This window comes from Nicotiana sylvestris, chromosome 4 (genome assembly GCF_000393655.2).
Source record: "Nicotiana sylvestris chromosome 4, ASM39365v2, whole genome shotgun sequence".
Lineage (NCBI taxonomy): Eukaryota > Viridiplantae > Streptophyta > Magnoliopsida > Solanales > Solanaceae > Nicotiana > Nicotiana sylvestris.
The window spans coordinates 26713467-26729829 of NC_091060.1; the positions used below are offsets into that span (position 1 = coordinate 26713467).

The window sequence follows — 16363 nt, forward strand, 5'->3', positions numbered from 1 at the left end:
TCATAATTGCTTGAGAGAGATTTATGATAGCCGGAGAGTTCTTGATTGATAGAGACAACTAAGGCATCGCTATAAGAAACGTACAACCAAGGAAATCACCAACGGGGGAAACCATTACCTTAGACCTTATTCCAACTGTTTACACATCAAGCATAGTTAATTTTCAGCTGTTAATTATTTTCAGACTTTAGTTGTTAGAAATATCATCAATTGTGAATTACAAAGTTTGGGGAAAATTGATTCTGTGAATTTAGTAAATCAGTCAAAAGTAATTGATAGGTTAATTCTCTGTGGTTCGACTCTGGGCGGAATTACTCAGATTATATTTGCTACGTCCGTGTGTGTCTTTGTATAAGGCATAGTTTGGCGTTATCAATATGCTTCCAATTCCAACTACTTAGGAATTTAGGTGTAGTAGATTATTCTATTTAATAATTAGTCTTAACCAGATGACACACTGATCCCAATTATGATATGGCTGTTAAAACTATCAGCAAAACATCATCATTTGTGTTGTACACAAGGGCGGCTCCATAAAATTAGTGGCCTAAAGCCAAATTTTAATAAGAGGCCTTATACTTTTTTATTAGTACGTATATACACATATATGCAACAAAAAAAATATCTTGCCATTTTTTCATACTTGTTATTTATAGTATACATTCATAAATGACATAAAGTCTTTAATTTCACATAGTAATATTATTATTTATATTAGAAAAGAAAAATTTAAACAAATGAGATGTTAGACATGTATTTGCAATATGTTACCTTTGATATTGGCGTGAAAAATATATTTACTAATATGAAGATTTAAGTAGTTTAATTTTAAAGTTTTAAAAATATTTTTATTGTTTAAGAGTAGACACCTTTCTTTCTTTTTTACAACTTTTTTATTTTTTCCTACAAACATTAATATTGTCTAATTTGAAATAAAATTATAAAATCCATTATTAAAAATTTTGGGGGACCTAAATCAAGGCTTTACTAGGCTCATACTAGAGCCACTTATCCATCCCTGACATTCTCAATCAAATTTATAGAGTCTCACTTAAGATAAAGCAATGACAAGAGCATTAAAGGCAGTAAGTGTGTCATTCAGTTACCAAATGTGAATGAAGCTGATTGAACAGTACGTTTATGGCGATGCAGTAACCTGTAAATAATTGTTGATTGTCAATGAGGGGCGGCTCAACAAAACTGGTGGCCTAGACCAAAATATATTAAAAAGACCCTGAAACGTCTTTTATAAAATCCATATAATATTGAGACACAAAAAAACCTACATGACATTGATAAAGTGGTGAGAGCGCAACTCATGTGTATGAGTTAGGAGCGCGTCATATGGTATCGAGTTCTTCCCTTAAGTGAAAATGGTAAAGTGTGAGCTCATTATTCATTATGTTTTGAACCTTGCCACATTTGCCTCGGGGATTTCTTATTTAAAAAAGATGAGACACAAAAGAACTTGCTTTCTGGTGTGTGGATCAATCAAATGTGACAAAAAGGAATAGTTAATTTAGAGAATTTGAGTTGAAATTAGAAAGTAAAATCGTAAGAACCATGAAAAAGGACTATACATAAAGAAAGAAAAATAAAATTAATGAGAAGGTAAACATATTATTTAATTTAGTGAGAAAAATTTATCCAATTAACTCACTCAATATTACGCCTACCAAATGTTAAAAATTATTAAAATTTGAAATCTTTTATTAATAATTATATAAATATAAATATTTATTTTGGGGACTTAATTATTAGGCCCCTTGCCTTACCCTAGAGCCGCCTTGTTTGTACATGCCTGACTAAGATGAGATAAAGCAGTCAGAGTAGCTCGTTATGCTGTCTTTCTATCGCTATTGCTCTCTTTAATCACGTAGAAAGTTGTTTGGGAAATTGGCAGGAATGGGAGCTGAGGATAATACAGTGGAGCAGACTCATTCTGAAACGACATCTGAAACTATTGAAGCGTTGCTTGAGGTACATCAAGTTAGATTCTATGTTTGTTTTATGTTAACCATGATGTAGCAGTAATCTTGATTTACAAATTGAGTGAAAAATAGCATAACGAACTCTGGTGGTTATAGAAGTCTGCCTAACTCCAAACTTGTTAGAATTCTAAATCAATCTGCACTCAAGTGGTGCAAAATTTTTTGCTTGATTTAATGCCCTTAATCTCTCTATCGCTTGTTCTGCATTAACAGGCTGCGAGATATGATGATTTAGATGATGTCACGAGCTTAGCATCTTCTGGTGTTTCTCTTGATTCAAAGGATTCAGAGGGCCGTACAGGTTATAGTTTCTAAATGACTTATTTGATGATTTGGTAGTTACCCTATTAAATAATAGCACTCCCCATGCTTCCCAAATGCCTTATTTGATTATTCCATGGTTATTCGAGTTGAGATCATCTCTATTATCGGCGGCAAGACGCAAATGACATGTTTCCCGATGACAAAGTTTGGTTTCCGGTGAGGTTATGCTTATATGAGCAAAAGGTACAATTTTTCCTTACAATTGGTGTATGGACAATATAAAATCAAGATCTACTTCTTATCATAGTATCATAGCCTGACTCATTCAAATTCTTGGTTTACTTGATGTTGGACTCCCATATTATATTGTCCATGCACTAGATGTCCGGTCATCTTTTTTCTTAAAAGACCAAAAGACAAGATTGCAATACCTTCAATAATTAATAGCATCATGTTGTCGCAACCAAAACAAAACTGGAAGCCATATCTAACACTTCCCTCAAATTCTATCATCAAGATATAAAGTGCCTATGGTCCTTGTTTCTGCACGACTACATTTAATAATTCAGCCCTCTCAAATTAGTAAATAAGGAGCCAATCTTCATACTTAATGACAAAAATAAGCTGAATGTACTTATTTTTAAGACACGCTTGAGATGCCTTGCAGGTTCGCATTGTTGTAGGCTCCCGTGCTCTAAATTGCTTAGCCCTTTCGACGACTTGTTAAGGGTGCTATGTGATAGTAGGCTATGACTCCATTTACCCCGAATTGGCCTTATTAGAGTAGGAGATACTTCAAAATGATTAGCTGATTTGGACTCTTTTCGACCTTTCTGAGACCTCAATGAAACTACCAACAATGACTTGGATTGATGATGCAACAGACAAAGGACATTGTTGGTAGTTCCATTGCAGAAGATAAGCTAATCATTTTGAAGGATCTTCTACTCCGCTAAAGGCTAATCCATATGGGGTGAATGGAGCCAATAGCCTACCATCACATGACACTCTTAACGAGTCGTCTGGAAACCCGATAGTCTCATCAATTAGAGTCTTGGAGCCTACAACAATAACCCACAAGGCATTTCAAGCAGTGATTACATTTTGCTTGTTTTTCTCATTAAATGAGGAAGCAAACTCCTCATCTACTAATTTTGAAGGGCTGAATTATTTAATATTGAACATTGGCACTTTCTATTCGGATGATAAAATTTGTTGGAAGTGTCATTTTGTTAATGTTAGTGATTTTGCATTTTTTATGGCCTTGTTTAACCTTTTCTTTTAGGTAACTATATGATAGAATGTGGCTTTCCAGTTTTGTTTTGGCCGTAATAACATTGTGCTATTGATTATTGGAGGTATTGCTATCTTCTCTTTTAGTTTTGTTATAAAACAGAACTGAACATCTGGTGCGTGGATAACATAACATGGGGGTCAACATCAAGTAAATCAAGAATTCAGATGGGTCTGATTTTAATACCATGATAACAACTAGGCCTAACTCCACCTCAAAAGCTAGCTAATGAGGTGAGGATTACCTAAGACGATATAAGCAGATGTGGGACAAACTCAATACTTCCTAGCTCACTCAGGATTGGATATTTGGTGCGTGAAAAAAAACTTAGAATTGGATAAAGTAATTCTAACCAAAAAACTGGAGTGGTATTTGAAGGTGAACACCAGATTAAAGTGTCTTACTAGTCAATGTAACCCATTTAAGATGACCAATTCCAGAGAGGATATTTTGTTTTGGGACATCCTCCAGATGGTAACATTTTTCAGAACTTGTCAATTATGCAAAATTGTTTAAAGGGAATCAACCAACTTGAATAGTCTTCCCTCCTTATATGAAGCGTATGAGCATGCTTCTAAAAGCTAAACTCACATGAAGCACTTAGAAAAATCAAAAATCGCCAGCCCACACCAGCACAATATTTGGATTTTAGTCACGGTTTTCTTGTTTCATGAGGATACGGTAAGTAAAAGGAAAGTTGATAGCACCATCAGGAAAGTATGGAAGATGATACATGCAACTATTTTTTGGAGCATTTGGAATGAGAGAAACAACACGTGTTTTGATGGAGTATCAACTTCTTCCCATAAACTCAAGGCTAGATGCCTCATGTATTTGTATAGCCGGGCTTATCTATCCCCTATAGACTCTCCTGATAGTTTTTTGAATTTTGTTAGCTCCCTAGTACTAGTATAAACATTTGTAAGGAGCTAACAGTTGCTACACTCTTTTGTAATTTATGCATCTTCTTGATGCCATCGATGAAACCAATTACTTCATTAAAAAAAGGGTCTGTAGGTGGGGATGGAGTTGTTTGAACTTCTTTGTTAATAGCACTTCTTTGTTAACAACAATTCTTTTATCTTATATAAGCTAAAGAATTCTTTGTATCTTATATAAGTTAAGGCATTCCTTCCAACTTATACACTAAATTACCAACTTTGTTGCTTCTTGCTAATTAGATCTCCTTCTTGCTGTTAATGTAGTTTTTTAATCAGCCATGTATTCTAATTTGTAGCTAATGGGAAACTGGTTTTATTGTCATCTACAAAACAAAAAATTTGAACATGGCAAAAATTCATTTTTACTTCAAAAACTTGTTAAATTACCGTTCAACCATTTATCATACTTTAATTGTGATTCTTTGGTGATACATGTGAAGAATCCTCTTAAAACATATATTTGGAAGTAGCAAAAACTTTCATGTTTCTTTTTTATATTGGTAGAAATTATGGATAAACCATTAAGTTAGTTTAACTCTCCGAACATATCCGTAGTTAACCCTTTATTATTTTGTCCTTAATCCATCTTCCATACTTCCTTTTTATTTGTGGACGCTGCATGTCGTTCTGCATGTCTTGATAAACAGGTAGACGCAGCTCCCCCACCACAGTAGGCTGCCTAGTTCAGTGGTTAGTGGTTATTGGCGAGATCCCTTTTCCGGACTTGTCGTGGTCTTGATATGCACTTTTGTTATAGACAAGTTCCTTTTACCCATTATGTCTACTAGTCTCAGGGTACACGCTTTGCGCGTGTACCCCATACTTTTTAAGAATCACGTAAATATTAGACTATGTATTGAGTTATATAAGATTATAAAATGAAATTCAAAGAAAAATTCCTAAAAATAATGGATATTGTTCTCATTAATTAGCTCAATAAATGAAAAAATTATGTCTCACGAAAGTTTTTAGATGCCTAATTGTAATTTAAGGGGACATATGTCGGAATATTTTTATTTTTTTTGATGACCGAGAAATCCGTCTGGGGCCGATTGGACCAATTGCAGCCTTCGAAATTCGGTGGATAGTGGGCCCGCCCCTCTACCCTTCTCCACTTAAATACCAGGCTTTGCTTTGCATGGTGTGAGGGCTTGAACCTGTGACCTAAGACACAAATCGACCACCCTTTGCTTTCGGAATATTTTACAAAAATTATATTGTTCATATGACTTGAAAATAAAAAAATAAAAATACTTTTAGCATGATTTTTAAATATTTATCAAACAATACAAATAAAAAATCAAATATTTTTGTCTTTTAAAGATTGGGAATGAAAAGATCGGCCATACACGCACCTCTTAAAAATATTAGTACTGACAATATTAGTAGCACGTACTTAGACTTTTTCCTATCATATATATGTTTATATATTTTATTTGTATTTTATAGAGTTGTTTGTATTTTGCCGATGATGATTTAGTTGTATTGCATTAATGATAAATGCCGATGATGATTTGGTTGTATTGCATTAACGACTATACTATTGCCTAAAAGAAAAATAAAAAGTTATTTTTATTGTAAAGAAAACTTAGATATTAGATCTTTTAGTGTTCGTAGAATAATATGAAATAGTACTATTTTAAAATAAAAGGGATCATTTCCTTATTTGAAGTAAAATCTCAATTGAATTTACACTCTTAAATATCAGGACCTAATTCAATAAGGAAACATATAATAACCAAAATTTAATTGATTTCAAAGTTCTAAATATTAGAAAAATAACTTAAATTACGATTTTGTTCATTGTAAAATTAAATTTTAAAGGGTAAAGAAGGTGAATGACATTTCGCTAAGGGCCTTCGTGCTTTTAATATAGTATAGATATAGATAACAAAAATGCATACCAAGACCACAACAAGTCCGAAGAAGGGATCTCGCCAATAACCACTGAACTGGGCAACCTACTGTGGTTGGGAAGCTGTGTTTACCTGTCTATCAGGACCTGCAGCACGACATGCAGCATCCACAAATAAAAAGGACGTCGGTACGAATAAAGTACCGAGCATGTTAGGCAGAAAAGCATAAATAAGAACAATAATGCAAGCATGGATAGAGAATATACAACCTCTTACATCTGAGCGCCTCTGAGGGCAACTGACATGAAATGCATGATACATACATTTATATATATACATATACTTTTAAAAACATACGCCTCTATGGGCTTCATCATCATCATATCGTACATAGGCTCAGTAGAAACGTACCCTGCCACGTGGAGCTCGGTAAAACCCAACCGATCAGTGGTTGCACAATAGGTGTCATACCCGGCCTACTATAGCGCGACTCGGTAGAGTAAAATAGGTACATATATATAATGCATGGTGGACTCATTGGAATCACATTCTGAACCTTTCGGAGTGACGTAAGGTTGGTAACCTCCGTACACGTTATTAGGACTAACTTTTCGTCATGGATCTTATAAGATTCAGGAAGTACCAACAACATTGATAACATAAGAATAAGAGAAGTGACATCAACATCAATCGTTCCATAAGAAGGGAAACAATGTAAATACTGCTAGCTTCTAAGAGTGGAGTATCTTTGGAAGCTCGTTCATTACATTATGTACAATAGGAGTCGTGCAAAAGAAGGAAAGGGATAGCCTCACATATCTTGTATATACTTCCCAACCTCAAGGTATGCAAATGTCACGACTCCTTAGTCTACAATAAGAGAAATGATACTATCGTTATCGTTTAAGCGTCATAACTATTATATATCGATCGCAGCCTATTTTACGATGAAACGGACAACACCTCCCCTATTTATATGATTTCCCACAAGTTAAAACAATCACCAAACAACCCAAACAACATCAATAATAGTCATACAAAACCTCCCAAAACAGTCCACCAACCAACAACATTACTAACAAGTGTTTCGATATATATCACACAAGTTCTAGCTTCAACTTCTTAGCCGTAACTTGGATAATCTTAAATACATGTAGACTAAGAGGTTCCTTACCTTTAAACAGATAGAACAACTCCAATTTGACCTTAATTCACCACGAAATATCCTTCCAATGTTGCCACAAGAACAAGGAATCGAAACTAGCAATCAATTCGGGGTTTTCGGTACTAGAATCACTTTGGAAGACTTGAAATCACCTAGAGTGGATATTTAAAACTTGAGAGAATATTTTACAGAACTTAAACCACTTAAAACAACCTCCCACAAGAGCTGGAACCACCCAAAATCAGCAACAATAAGAAGAACAAAAAACTTACTAGCTCTACAGGATTCCCGACACTTAATTTGTGTTGTTTGCCCTTTGTTTGGGTCTTGGATCATGAGAGAACCTTGAGAGAGAGAGTTTTTAGGTGTCTAGGATCTGAAGAGAGTGAAAAAGAATGAGTTAAAACGGGCTTAAGGCATCTCATATATATATCAATATATCTCAATCGCCCATGTGGATCCTATAGAGAGCTGCTTGCGCAGTCTCGCGAAAACGTGAATATCTCTCTCTGATGTCGTATTGACGAACGGTTTAATGCGTTGGAAACTAGACTCATAGATCTTCAATTTGGTAGGTAGATCACCCCGTAATTCTAAGTAAATTGGGAGAAAAGCTTAGTACCATTTGACCTAAAGTTTAAGTAAAATTATGAACGTAAGTTGCGACAACTTTTGTTTCATAACTCGTCTTACTTCAAGACTTATGATATAGATATTATATGATTCAAATACCTTAAAACACGACCTCCTGAGCATATTAAGCACCTCTAGTTTTACCCGAAATACGGGTTACAATATCCTTGATTCGTTTAACTTCTAATACTTATTAACCACTCTTATACACTCTTGTATCATTTAAGACCGATAGGATTAACTTCTTATCATCTCAAAGATAATGTCTTCTCGGATTTACGTCGACTAACTTATGGGAGGAGATGTAGATCACCAGTTGGATGGTTCGAGGTTGGTGAAACAGAATTATATGGGCCAGATTTGATTGCCATTGAAAAGGTAAAGGTGATACAAGAACGGCTGAGGATGGCGCAAAACAGGCAAAAGCCTTATTCCGATGTCCGACATAGTGATCTGGAGTTTGAGGTTGGTGATTGGTTTTTCCGGAGGATCTCACCGATGAAGGGTGTTATGCGTTTTGGGAAGAAGGGTAAGCTGAGTTCGTGGTATATCGGGCCGTACAAGATTCTTCGATGAATTGGACAAGTTGCTTATGAGTTAGAATTGTCATCCGAATTGGAATTTGTCTACCCGGTATTCCATGTATCTATGTTGAGGAAATGTATTGGAGACCTTTCTCCGGTCGCCCCTATCAAAGATGTACAAGTTACGGAGGATCTATCATATGAAGAAGTGTCGGCGGCTATATTAGATCGACAAGTTCGCAAGCTGAGAACAAAGGATGTAGCTTCCGTCAAAGTATTGTGGAGGAACAAGAATACAGAAGAAATGACATGGGAAACAGAAGAGGAGATGAAGTCTAAATACCCTTACCTATTCCAGATTGAAGACAACGAAGATGCCCCGGGAACGCAGGACGCAATGGAAGCTTAAACAGCTTTATGGGGTAAGCAATAGCCTGAGAATACTCTTCCTTAATACAAAATGGGGATATGCAGACAATGTACATATCCATGATGCTTTATATAGCCCTGTGAGGCCATAGGTTGGGTTTAACTGCTTGCAAGTTTGGCTAGTGTCCATTTTATAGGGGAAACTCGGCCGGAAATTTCCGTCGGAATCCACGATGAGTTAGACTCCCCCATAAACCCTAACATTCGAAGACGAATGTTCCTAAGGGGGAGGGTGTTACAATCCATATTCGCGTACTTTAGATCACGGCGTAAGTTAGTCGACGTAAATTCGAGAAGAAATTATCTTTGAGATGATAAGAAGTTAATCTCATTGGTCTTAAATGATACAAGGGTGTATAAAAGTGGTTAACAAGTATTAGAAGTTAAACGAATCAAGTATGTAGTAACCCGTAATTTCGGGTAAAACTAGAGGTGCCTAATATTCTCAGGAGGTCGTGTTTTAAGGTATTTAAATCATATAATATCCGTATCATAAGTCTTGAAGTCAAACGAGTTATGAAACAAAAGTTGTCGCAACTTACGTTCATAATTTTACTTAAACTTTAGGTCAAATGTTACTAAGCTTTTCTCCCAATTTGCTTGGAATTACGGGGTGATCTACCCACCAAATTGAAGATCTATGAGTTTAGTTTTCAACGCATTAAACCGTTCATCGATACTACGTCAGAGTAGAGAAATTCACGTTTTCGCTAGACTGCGCAAGCAACTCTTTATGGGACCCACATAGGCAGTTGATATATATATATGCCTTGAGCCCGTTTTAATTCATTCTTTCACACTCTCTTCAGACACTAGACACCTAAAAACACTCTATCAAGGTTCTCTCATGATCCAAGACCCAAACAAAGGGCAAACAACACAAATCAAGTGTCGGGAATCCCATGGCGCTAGTAAGTTTCTTGTTCTTGTTGTTGCCGATTTTTGTGTGGTTCCAGCTCATGTGGGATGTTGTTTTAAGTGGTTTAAGTTCTGTAAAATACTCTCTCTCAATTTTTCAATATCAATCCTAGGTGATTTCAAGTCTTCTAAAGTGATTCTAGTGCCGAAAAACCCAAATTGATTGCTAGTTTCGCTTCCTTGTTCTTGTTGCAGCATTGAAAGGATATTTCGTTGCCTTGTTGTATAGTCTCTCATGGCAGCTTGTCAGCTCGTACCTTATATATAGCTTCATGACAGCCTTGTCGGCCCATGTTATATATGTTCATGCCATTATCTATCATTGTTACTTGTTCATGATTCATGTTGATCTTGTCGGCCCTTATAGATAATAAGAAATGTTAGATAAATGTCACAATGGTTCAACAACTGGAATTCCATGTTGCGAGATCAAGTTTTCTTGTTCTTTGTAAGCGAAAAGACCAATAACCAACTGGTTTAACTTCTAACCAAGTTGAAGCCCCTAATTAGATTTTGAATTTTGAGATCCCACCCTTTTGAGTAGCTATTACATTCATATGCGAAGTCTGGTACGGGCTCGCAACTATTATAAATTGGTGTAACATGATACTGTTGTACAAGCTGTCTAATTTAATAGAAGATGAGTTCCAAATAAAGAGATTTAATTTGGTGTGCCTAACTCAACTTCAAAAAGCTAGCTCATGAGGTGAGAATTGCCTAAAACAATATAAGGACACAAAGTTCATATTCCCACAATCATGTCAGATAACCCCGCCACTCGCCCAGGCCTTCAACTGGAGCGTGGACAACATAATATGTGGGTCCAACATCGGGTAAATCAAGAATTAGGATGGGTCTGATACCATGATAAGAAATCTACTTGGGCTTAATTCAATCCCAGAAGCTAGCTCATGATTGTCCAAGATCATATAAGAAGACCAAATACATAAAATCGATTGGGACCACTTAACATTTGAGTTAAATTTTTTAAAATGATAGTGGTATTCGGGCCAGTTTGTGCATAGCTCGGCTATTCTATTGGCTACCTATTACCTCTCACCACTAAGGTACCGGGTAACTTTAACCCTCAAGTTTTAGGCCGTGGAAAAGAAAGCACTAGGAGTTTTTCTTGTCTTTGTTGCAATTTGAAAACCTAACTATCCTTAGTTTCCACCCACTCATTGATCGGTAGGGCACACCTTGTGTTCCGGTTGAGTTGAATATCTACCATACCTAAGGTCCTAAGTCTTGAACTACATATTTTGCCAGAACTAATTGATTAGTAATATGAAGAATTTTAATGTGGTTGAGTAGGGTATCTTCCCATACCTGAAGTCCTAAGTTTTGATATAGTTTCTTATATGACTTGCTAAACTAACTACTTGCTTTGGCTACTTAATTTTTGCAGCACTTCATATGGCTTCGGCGAATGGGCATTATGGCATTGTAGAATATCTTATTCGTAATGGAGCGGTGAGTGGACCAGGCCTCTTATTTGCATTATTACATTACATAGGTGGACATGTCTACTAGTTACATCCTTGTTGATCTGATTTAGTGGTGTCTCTCTTTAATGAATAATCATTGTTCTCCATATATAGGAATTGCATACCTTGAAAAAACTATGATGTCACTTGACTGCATTTCTCGTTGGGCAGGATTTAGTTTTTAAAAATTTGAGCCAGACATTAGGGACTATTTTTTGTATCAAAATTTAGTCTCTTTGGAGTGGAGCTTCAACTTCTCTTATTCTTTGATATGTTTCGATACAATTGAGTGATGAAACATGATTAGTCTAATTCTTGGTTGCAGGATGTCAATGCTTCCAATGTGGAGAAAAATACACCTCTTCATTGGGCTTGCTTAAACGGACATATTGAGGTAACTTTTGCATTACTCTTGGATTATAAGTCCCTATTCCCTAGCATCCCTTAATTTATATGATGTCTTGTTAGGTAGCGAAGAGTTTAATCCTTGCTGGAGCAAGTGTCTCAGCCTTAAATAGGTGATGTATTTCTAACTTAAAGGGCTAACAGATTTTCAGATCAAGTAAGCTTTTGCTTGTGATTTCCTCTCTTTGCTGAGTTCATTGTGCTGTCAGTTTAGTCATGAGAGGACTCCTATCGACGAGGCAGTTAGCAGGGGTAAAATGAACATCATCGATGCCATCAACGAGGCAGTAGCCCAACTTGAACTAACTGGCACCACGGTATCATAAGAAGTCAGAATTATTTGACATCCGAGGATGCAAACGTCTTGGTGGTGGTTACTTTGTTCAGTGTTTTCTAATAACTTAAAATAGCCTTCCTACAAGTATTATGTAACGTTTGAACTTCAAATGTTCTCCCATGTCATATTTGGTGACAAGTTGACAATATCAAATGATGCATACTCTAATAGTGTAGTATCAATAGCCTCACCTTTTATCGAGTTATTTCTGCAAAGATAGCGTTTCTTTAATCAGTTCGGCAGTTGAGGTGAATCCTTGACAACTATCATTGGATTGTGAGCTATATAGCATAACTTGTTCCTAATTCATGTCCCAGTTAGTAATTTAAACTTTTCTGTTTGGTTCATTGAGAATGGTCATCTTCTCAAACATTGGAAACCAACAATAGGCAGGTTTCTTCAAGTGGACAAGTTTGAGCAATGATTTGATGAATGACAAAAGGCTACGGGAGAAGATGATAAACATATTAGCAATTATGGTAGTGGCAGTATGGCTTAATATTTAAGGACTCTCATTGAAAATTTTAAACCTCCCTCAGAGGCGGATTCAAAATTTAAATTGAATGAGTTCAGTTTTGTTGGTCCTCACTGGTGAATTCATTGCATATTTTGAATTATGGTCCATATTTATTGAGATTTTAGTGTTTTTTCACATATATTTATGCTCAAGGTAAATAACGCAGTCGACCTCCTTAGCCATGTATATTGACAATGCTACAATTTGCATTCACTTACTTATTTGGTCATCTGTGTCATTTGGACAACTTCTTGAATTCTAATTTATCTGGATGTAACATTTTAGGCTTCATTAATCTGGTGTTGTGGTTTGTATGTAGATAACAAGTCACCACTCACAAAACTGGTAATTTCAGAGGGATTGCAGAGTTCACTGCATGAATTCAGTGCAAAAAATAATTGTTTTTGGTATTGGAGCAAAAGAATTAACAAAGCAGAATGATGATAGAGGAAGAATAATCTTTTGACTTTCTTTTCTAGTTTCTGTGCTGTGAAAAAACACCCTGATCAGTTGGCCTCTCTGTGAAATAGAACCAAAATGGCCTGTAAATAACTTGAATGTAATGTTTTATCATCAAAATTGAAATGAAAAAAAAGGGCAGCCCGGTGCACTAAGCTCCCCCTATGCGCAGGGTTCGGGGAAGGGCCGGACCACAAGGGTCTATTGTACGCAGTCTTACCCTGCATTTCTGCAAGAGGTTGTTTCCACGGTTCAACCCGTGATTTCCTGATCATATGGCAACAACTTTACCGGTTACGCTAAGACTCCCTTCTCGAAATTGAAATGACTTATCAACAAACCTTTTTGGTAGCAAAAAGCAGCAGGAAATGGAATATCATCAGTAAAGAAATTTCAGCAAGTATATGGATGCAGGATTTGCAGTATTCTTGTTTCATAGATACTTGGGGCTCAACTACAAGAATAGCTTTACATAACAGGAAAATACATGAAGAGTACTATAAATCGCGAAATCCCCCCCACCCCACCCCACATCTATACATGGTTGTTGGTGACAATGGTATATAGTTTCCAAAGGTTGATGAGATAGTAATTTTTTTCTTTGTGATACTATGAGCATGAGGTCACAATTCAACAAGTAATTCTACAGTTTGAGGAGTGACTCACTGCTTTAAAATGGGCAAATCTCTGTTAGTTCTTGCACCAACACAATGTAGTTTTTCCATTGTCAAATCACTTTATATAATACACCATACAGTTGGTATCTACAAACGGAAAACAACTCATGTTGCACCAAAACTTTCTTGCATCCATTTTGCTTGAATTTGCAGTCCTGCATCCCTCAGAGAATTCAAAGCTGATCTATGAAGTCTCCCATCTAACTTTGTGCCTTCTCTCTTCATATTTTGCAAAAGACCAATCAACTCATCAACTCTATTCATTTTAGAGAAAACACCAACCATAATCCCAGCCATTGCCCTATCAATTTTTCCGCCGTTTAGTGTAAATTCTTGGTAATATGTCAAGCACTTGTCAAATTCTCTTGCCCTGCTATAAGCACTTATAATGCTTGTGTAACTTACCCTATCTGGAAAAATTTTCCTTCTCTTCATCTCCTTCCATATTTTTTCCACTTGCCTTAAGTTAAGAACTTTTCCATGAATGTCCAAAAGTGCATTGTATACCCACACATTTGGTTGACATCCTCTTTCTTTCATTTTTGCAACAAGTTTCATTGCATCTTTAGGTCTACCTGTTTTTCCATACATTGCAATCATGCTAGAATAAGCCACTACACATTTATCAAACCCCTTTTGCTCCATCTCAGAAAATACCATTTCTGCATTAGAATACAATCCAAGCCTACAATATAAGTTCAATACTGAAGCATATGTTACTTGACCTGGTTCACAGCCTTGTGAACAAATATCTTCATACACTTTAACTGCAGATTTCAGACCTCTTTTTCTTGAAAAGCCATTCACTATTGCACAAAATATGCAATCAGAGACTCGGATTTTTACCCGAGCCATCACTGCAACAACATCAAGAGTCTTTTCCATCAACCCCTCTTCAATATACATCAATACTAGTTTCAAGAACAAAGCTGGATCCCTCAGCATTCTCTTGCCTTCAGCTTCTTCTAAAAGTTCCTCAGCCATTTTCACTTCACAAATGCTCGCGAATCCACATATAAGTATGGAATAAAATGAATGATCCTCTTGAATTCCCTTCTTGTTCATGTCTCTAAAGTACTCCAAAGCCTCAAAAGCGCGCCCCGATTTCCCTAATGACTCACACAGATTCTTGTAAATTTGTGCATAATAAGGTGTGGACACTACTTTCTTGCTCTCAAATTCTTGAAAAAGTGCCACAACTTTGTCACAATGCCCCATTTTTAAATGTGCTTCCATTATACTACAATAACAGCCAGGGTCTAATACAAGTCCAGCAGATCTCATTCTTTCATACAAAACAACACTGCTGCTATACATATGCAACTTATTGTAGCCTTTCATAGCAGAATCAAAGGCCAAAACAGAAAGTTCTTGATCATAAAGTATAAACACTTCAAGCAAATTATTTACAATCTTGAATTTTCTTGCTTTTATGCAGCTAGTAATCAATTTACAGCATGTTGAACTATCAGGCAATATTTGAGAACTTCTCAAATCTTCACACAATGAAATAATTGAACCCCATTTATTTGAATACACCAAATACCTGATAAGAAGCTTTAGTGTTGATTTTTCAGGTCTAAAATCTGTATTTTCCTTGGCTTTTTCATAGTAATCATATCCAATTCCTTGAGTTTGAGGATCTTTAAGTAAACTGCATATTAAACCATTCAAATCCTTGGAATCAGTCAAACAAGTAGAAGTAGTAGTACCATTTGTGGTAGTTGTTGTATAATCTTGAAGTTCTAAATCCAATTCTATTATTTTGGAATTTTTTGAGGGTATTTTTTGGCTTTTTTCTTCTAGGACAGGAGATGAACAGCTAGAGGATTTAGCAACCAGAGTTCTTGAATTAAAGTAAATATTTGAGAGGAAAGGTAGAGTTTTACAAGAATAGCATATTTTTGGTTTCAAAATTCTGTTTTTACAGTTAATACAAGGTGGAAATGACCAGTCTGAAGATTTGGCTATAGCCATTGAAGAAGAATTGAACTGAAAAAGAGAAATGAGTAGAGATCTTTGTATTTGCATTATGTACGTAGGAAAATTGTAAAAACATTATCAGTTCCAGATTGTGCCATGCATGTGGCTTGTACTGACCACTTGTTGTTTGACACGTGTGTGGTTATGGACTTTAGACTTATCACCGTAGATTTCAGCCACATAATTTTTGTATATGCAAAATGAAAATCAAGCTGCAAATATTGTTGAATTTAGCCAGGTCAATGGCGTGGGTACACAGTAAATATTAAATAACCTCCTGTTTATGTTAAATTAAGCAATTTAATCTTAATAATTAAAACTAAATGAAGACACAAACACACACACACACACACACTATATATATATATATATATATATATATATATATATATATATATATATATATATATACACACAACAAACACTTATCTTATTTTTATTTAGTTGATGTAAATAATTAAATATTGAGTGCGAGTAAGTTTT

At 35.7% G+C, this 16363-nt stretch overlaps 2 protein-coding genes across 3 annotated transcripts; one reads left to right on the forward strand and one right to left on the reverse strand.

Annotated features, from left to right (window-relative positions):
* The first annotated feature begins 1752 nt into the window (after nt 1–1752).
* LOC104247197 (uncharacterized) lies at nt 1753–12459 on the forward strand. Of its 2 annotated transcripts, none has more exons than XM_009803157.2 (6): nt 1753–1980; nt 2205–2292; nt 11424–11488; nt 11828–11896; nt 11971–12020; nt 12122–12459. In XM_009803157.2, the coding sequence occupies exons 1-6, from the start codon at nt 1906–1908 to the stop codon at nt 12231–12233; spliced, it is 459 nt and encodes a 152-aa protein (XP_009801459.1). In that variant the 5' UTR covers nt 1753–1905; the 3' UTR covers nt 12234–12459. The 2 variants fall into 2 exon arrangements, with proteins under 2 accessions (XP_009801459.1, XP_070027955.1); XM_070171854.1 differs by having other exon boundaries at nt 1781–1980; nt 12117–12459.
* A 1430-nt stretch (nt 12460–13889) lies between these two features.
* On the reverse strand, nt 13890–15921 carry LOC104247198 (pentatricopeptide repeat-containing protein At5g13770, chloroplastic). Its single transcript, XM_009803158.2, has one exon. It carries the CDS (start codon nt 15872–15874, stop codon nt 14003–14005), a length of 1872 nt encoding a protein of 623 aa, XP_009801460.2. The 5' UTR covers nt 15875–15921; the 3' UTR covers nt 13890–14002.
* Between the last annotated feature and the right edge of the window lie 442 nt (nt 15922–16363).

What these genes read in the sequence shown, in the direction of transcription:
- LOC104247197 (XM_009803157.2), top strand. Translation starts at nt 1,906, where the DNA reads ATGGGAGCTGAGGATAATACAGTGGAGCAGACTCATTCTGAAACGACA. An exon ending in CTATTGAAGCGTTGCTTGAG is followed by an intron (nt 1,981 to 2,204) that starts GTACATCAAGTT and finishes CTGCATTAACAG; the next exon opens with GCTGCGAGATATGATGATTT. An exon ending in GCTTAAACGGACATATTGAG is followed by an intron (nt 11,897 to 11,970) that starts GTAACTTTTGCA and finishes ATGTCTTGTTAG; the next exon opens with GTAGCGAAGAGTTTAATCCT.
- LOC104247198 (XM_009803158.2), bottom strand. Translation starts at nt 15,874, where the DNA reads ATGGCTATAGCCAAATCTTCAGACTGGTCATTTCCACCTTGTATTAAC.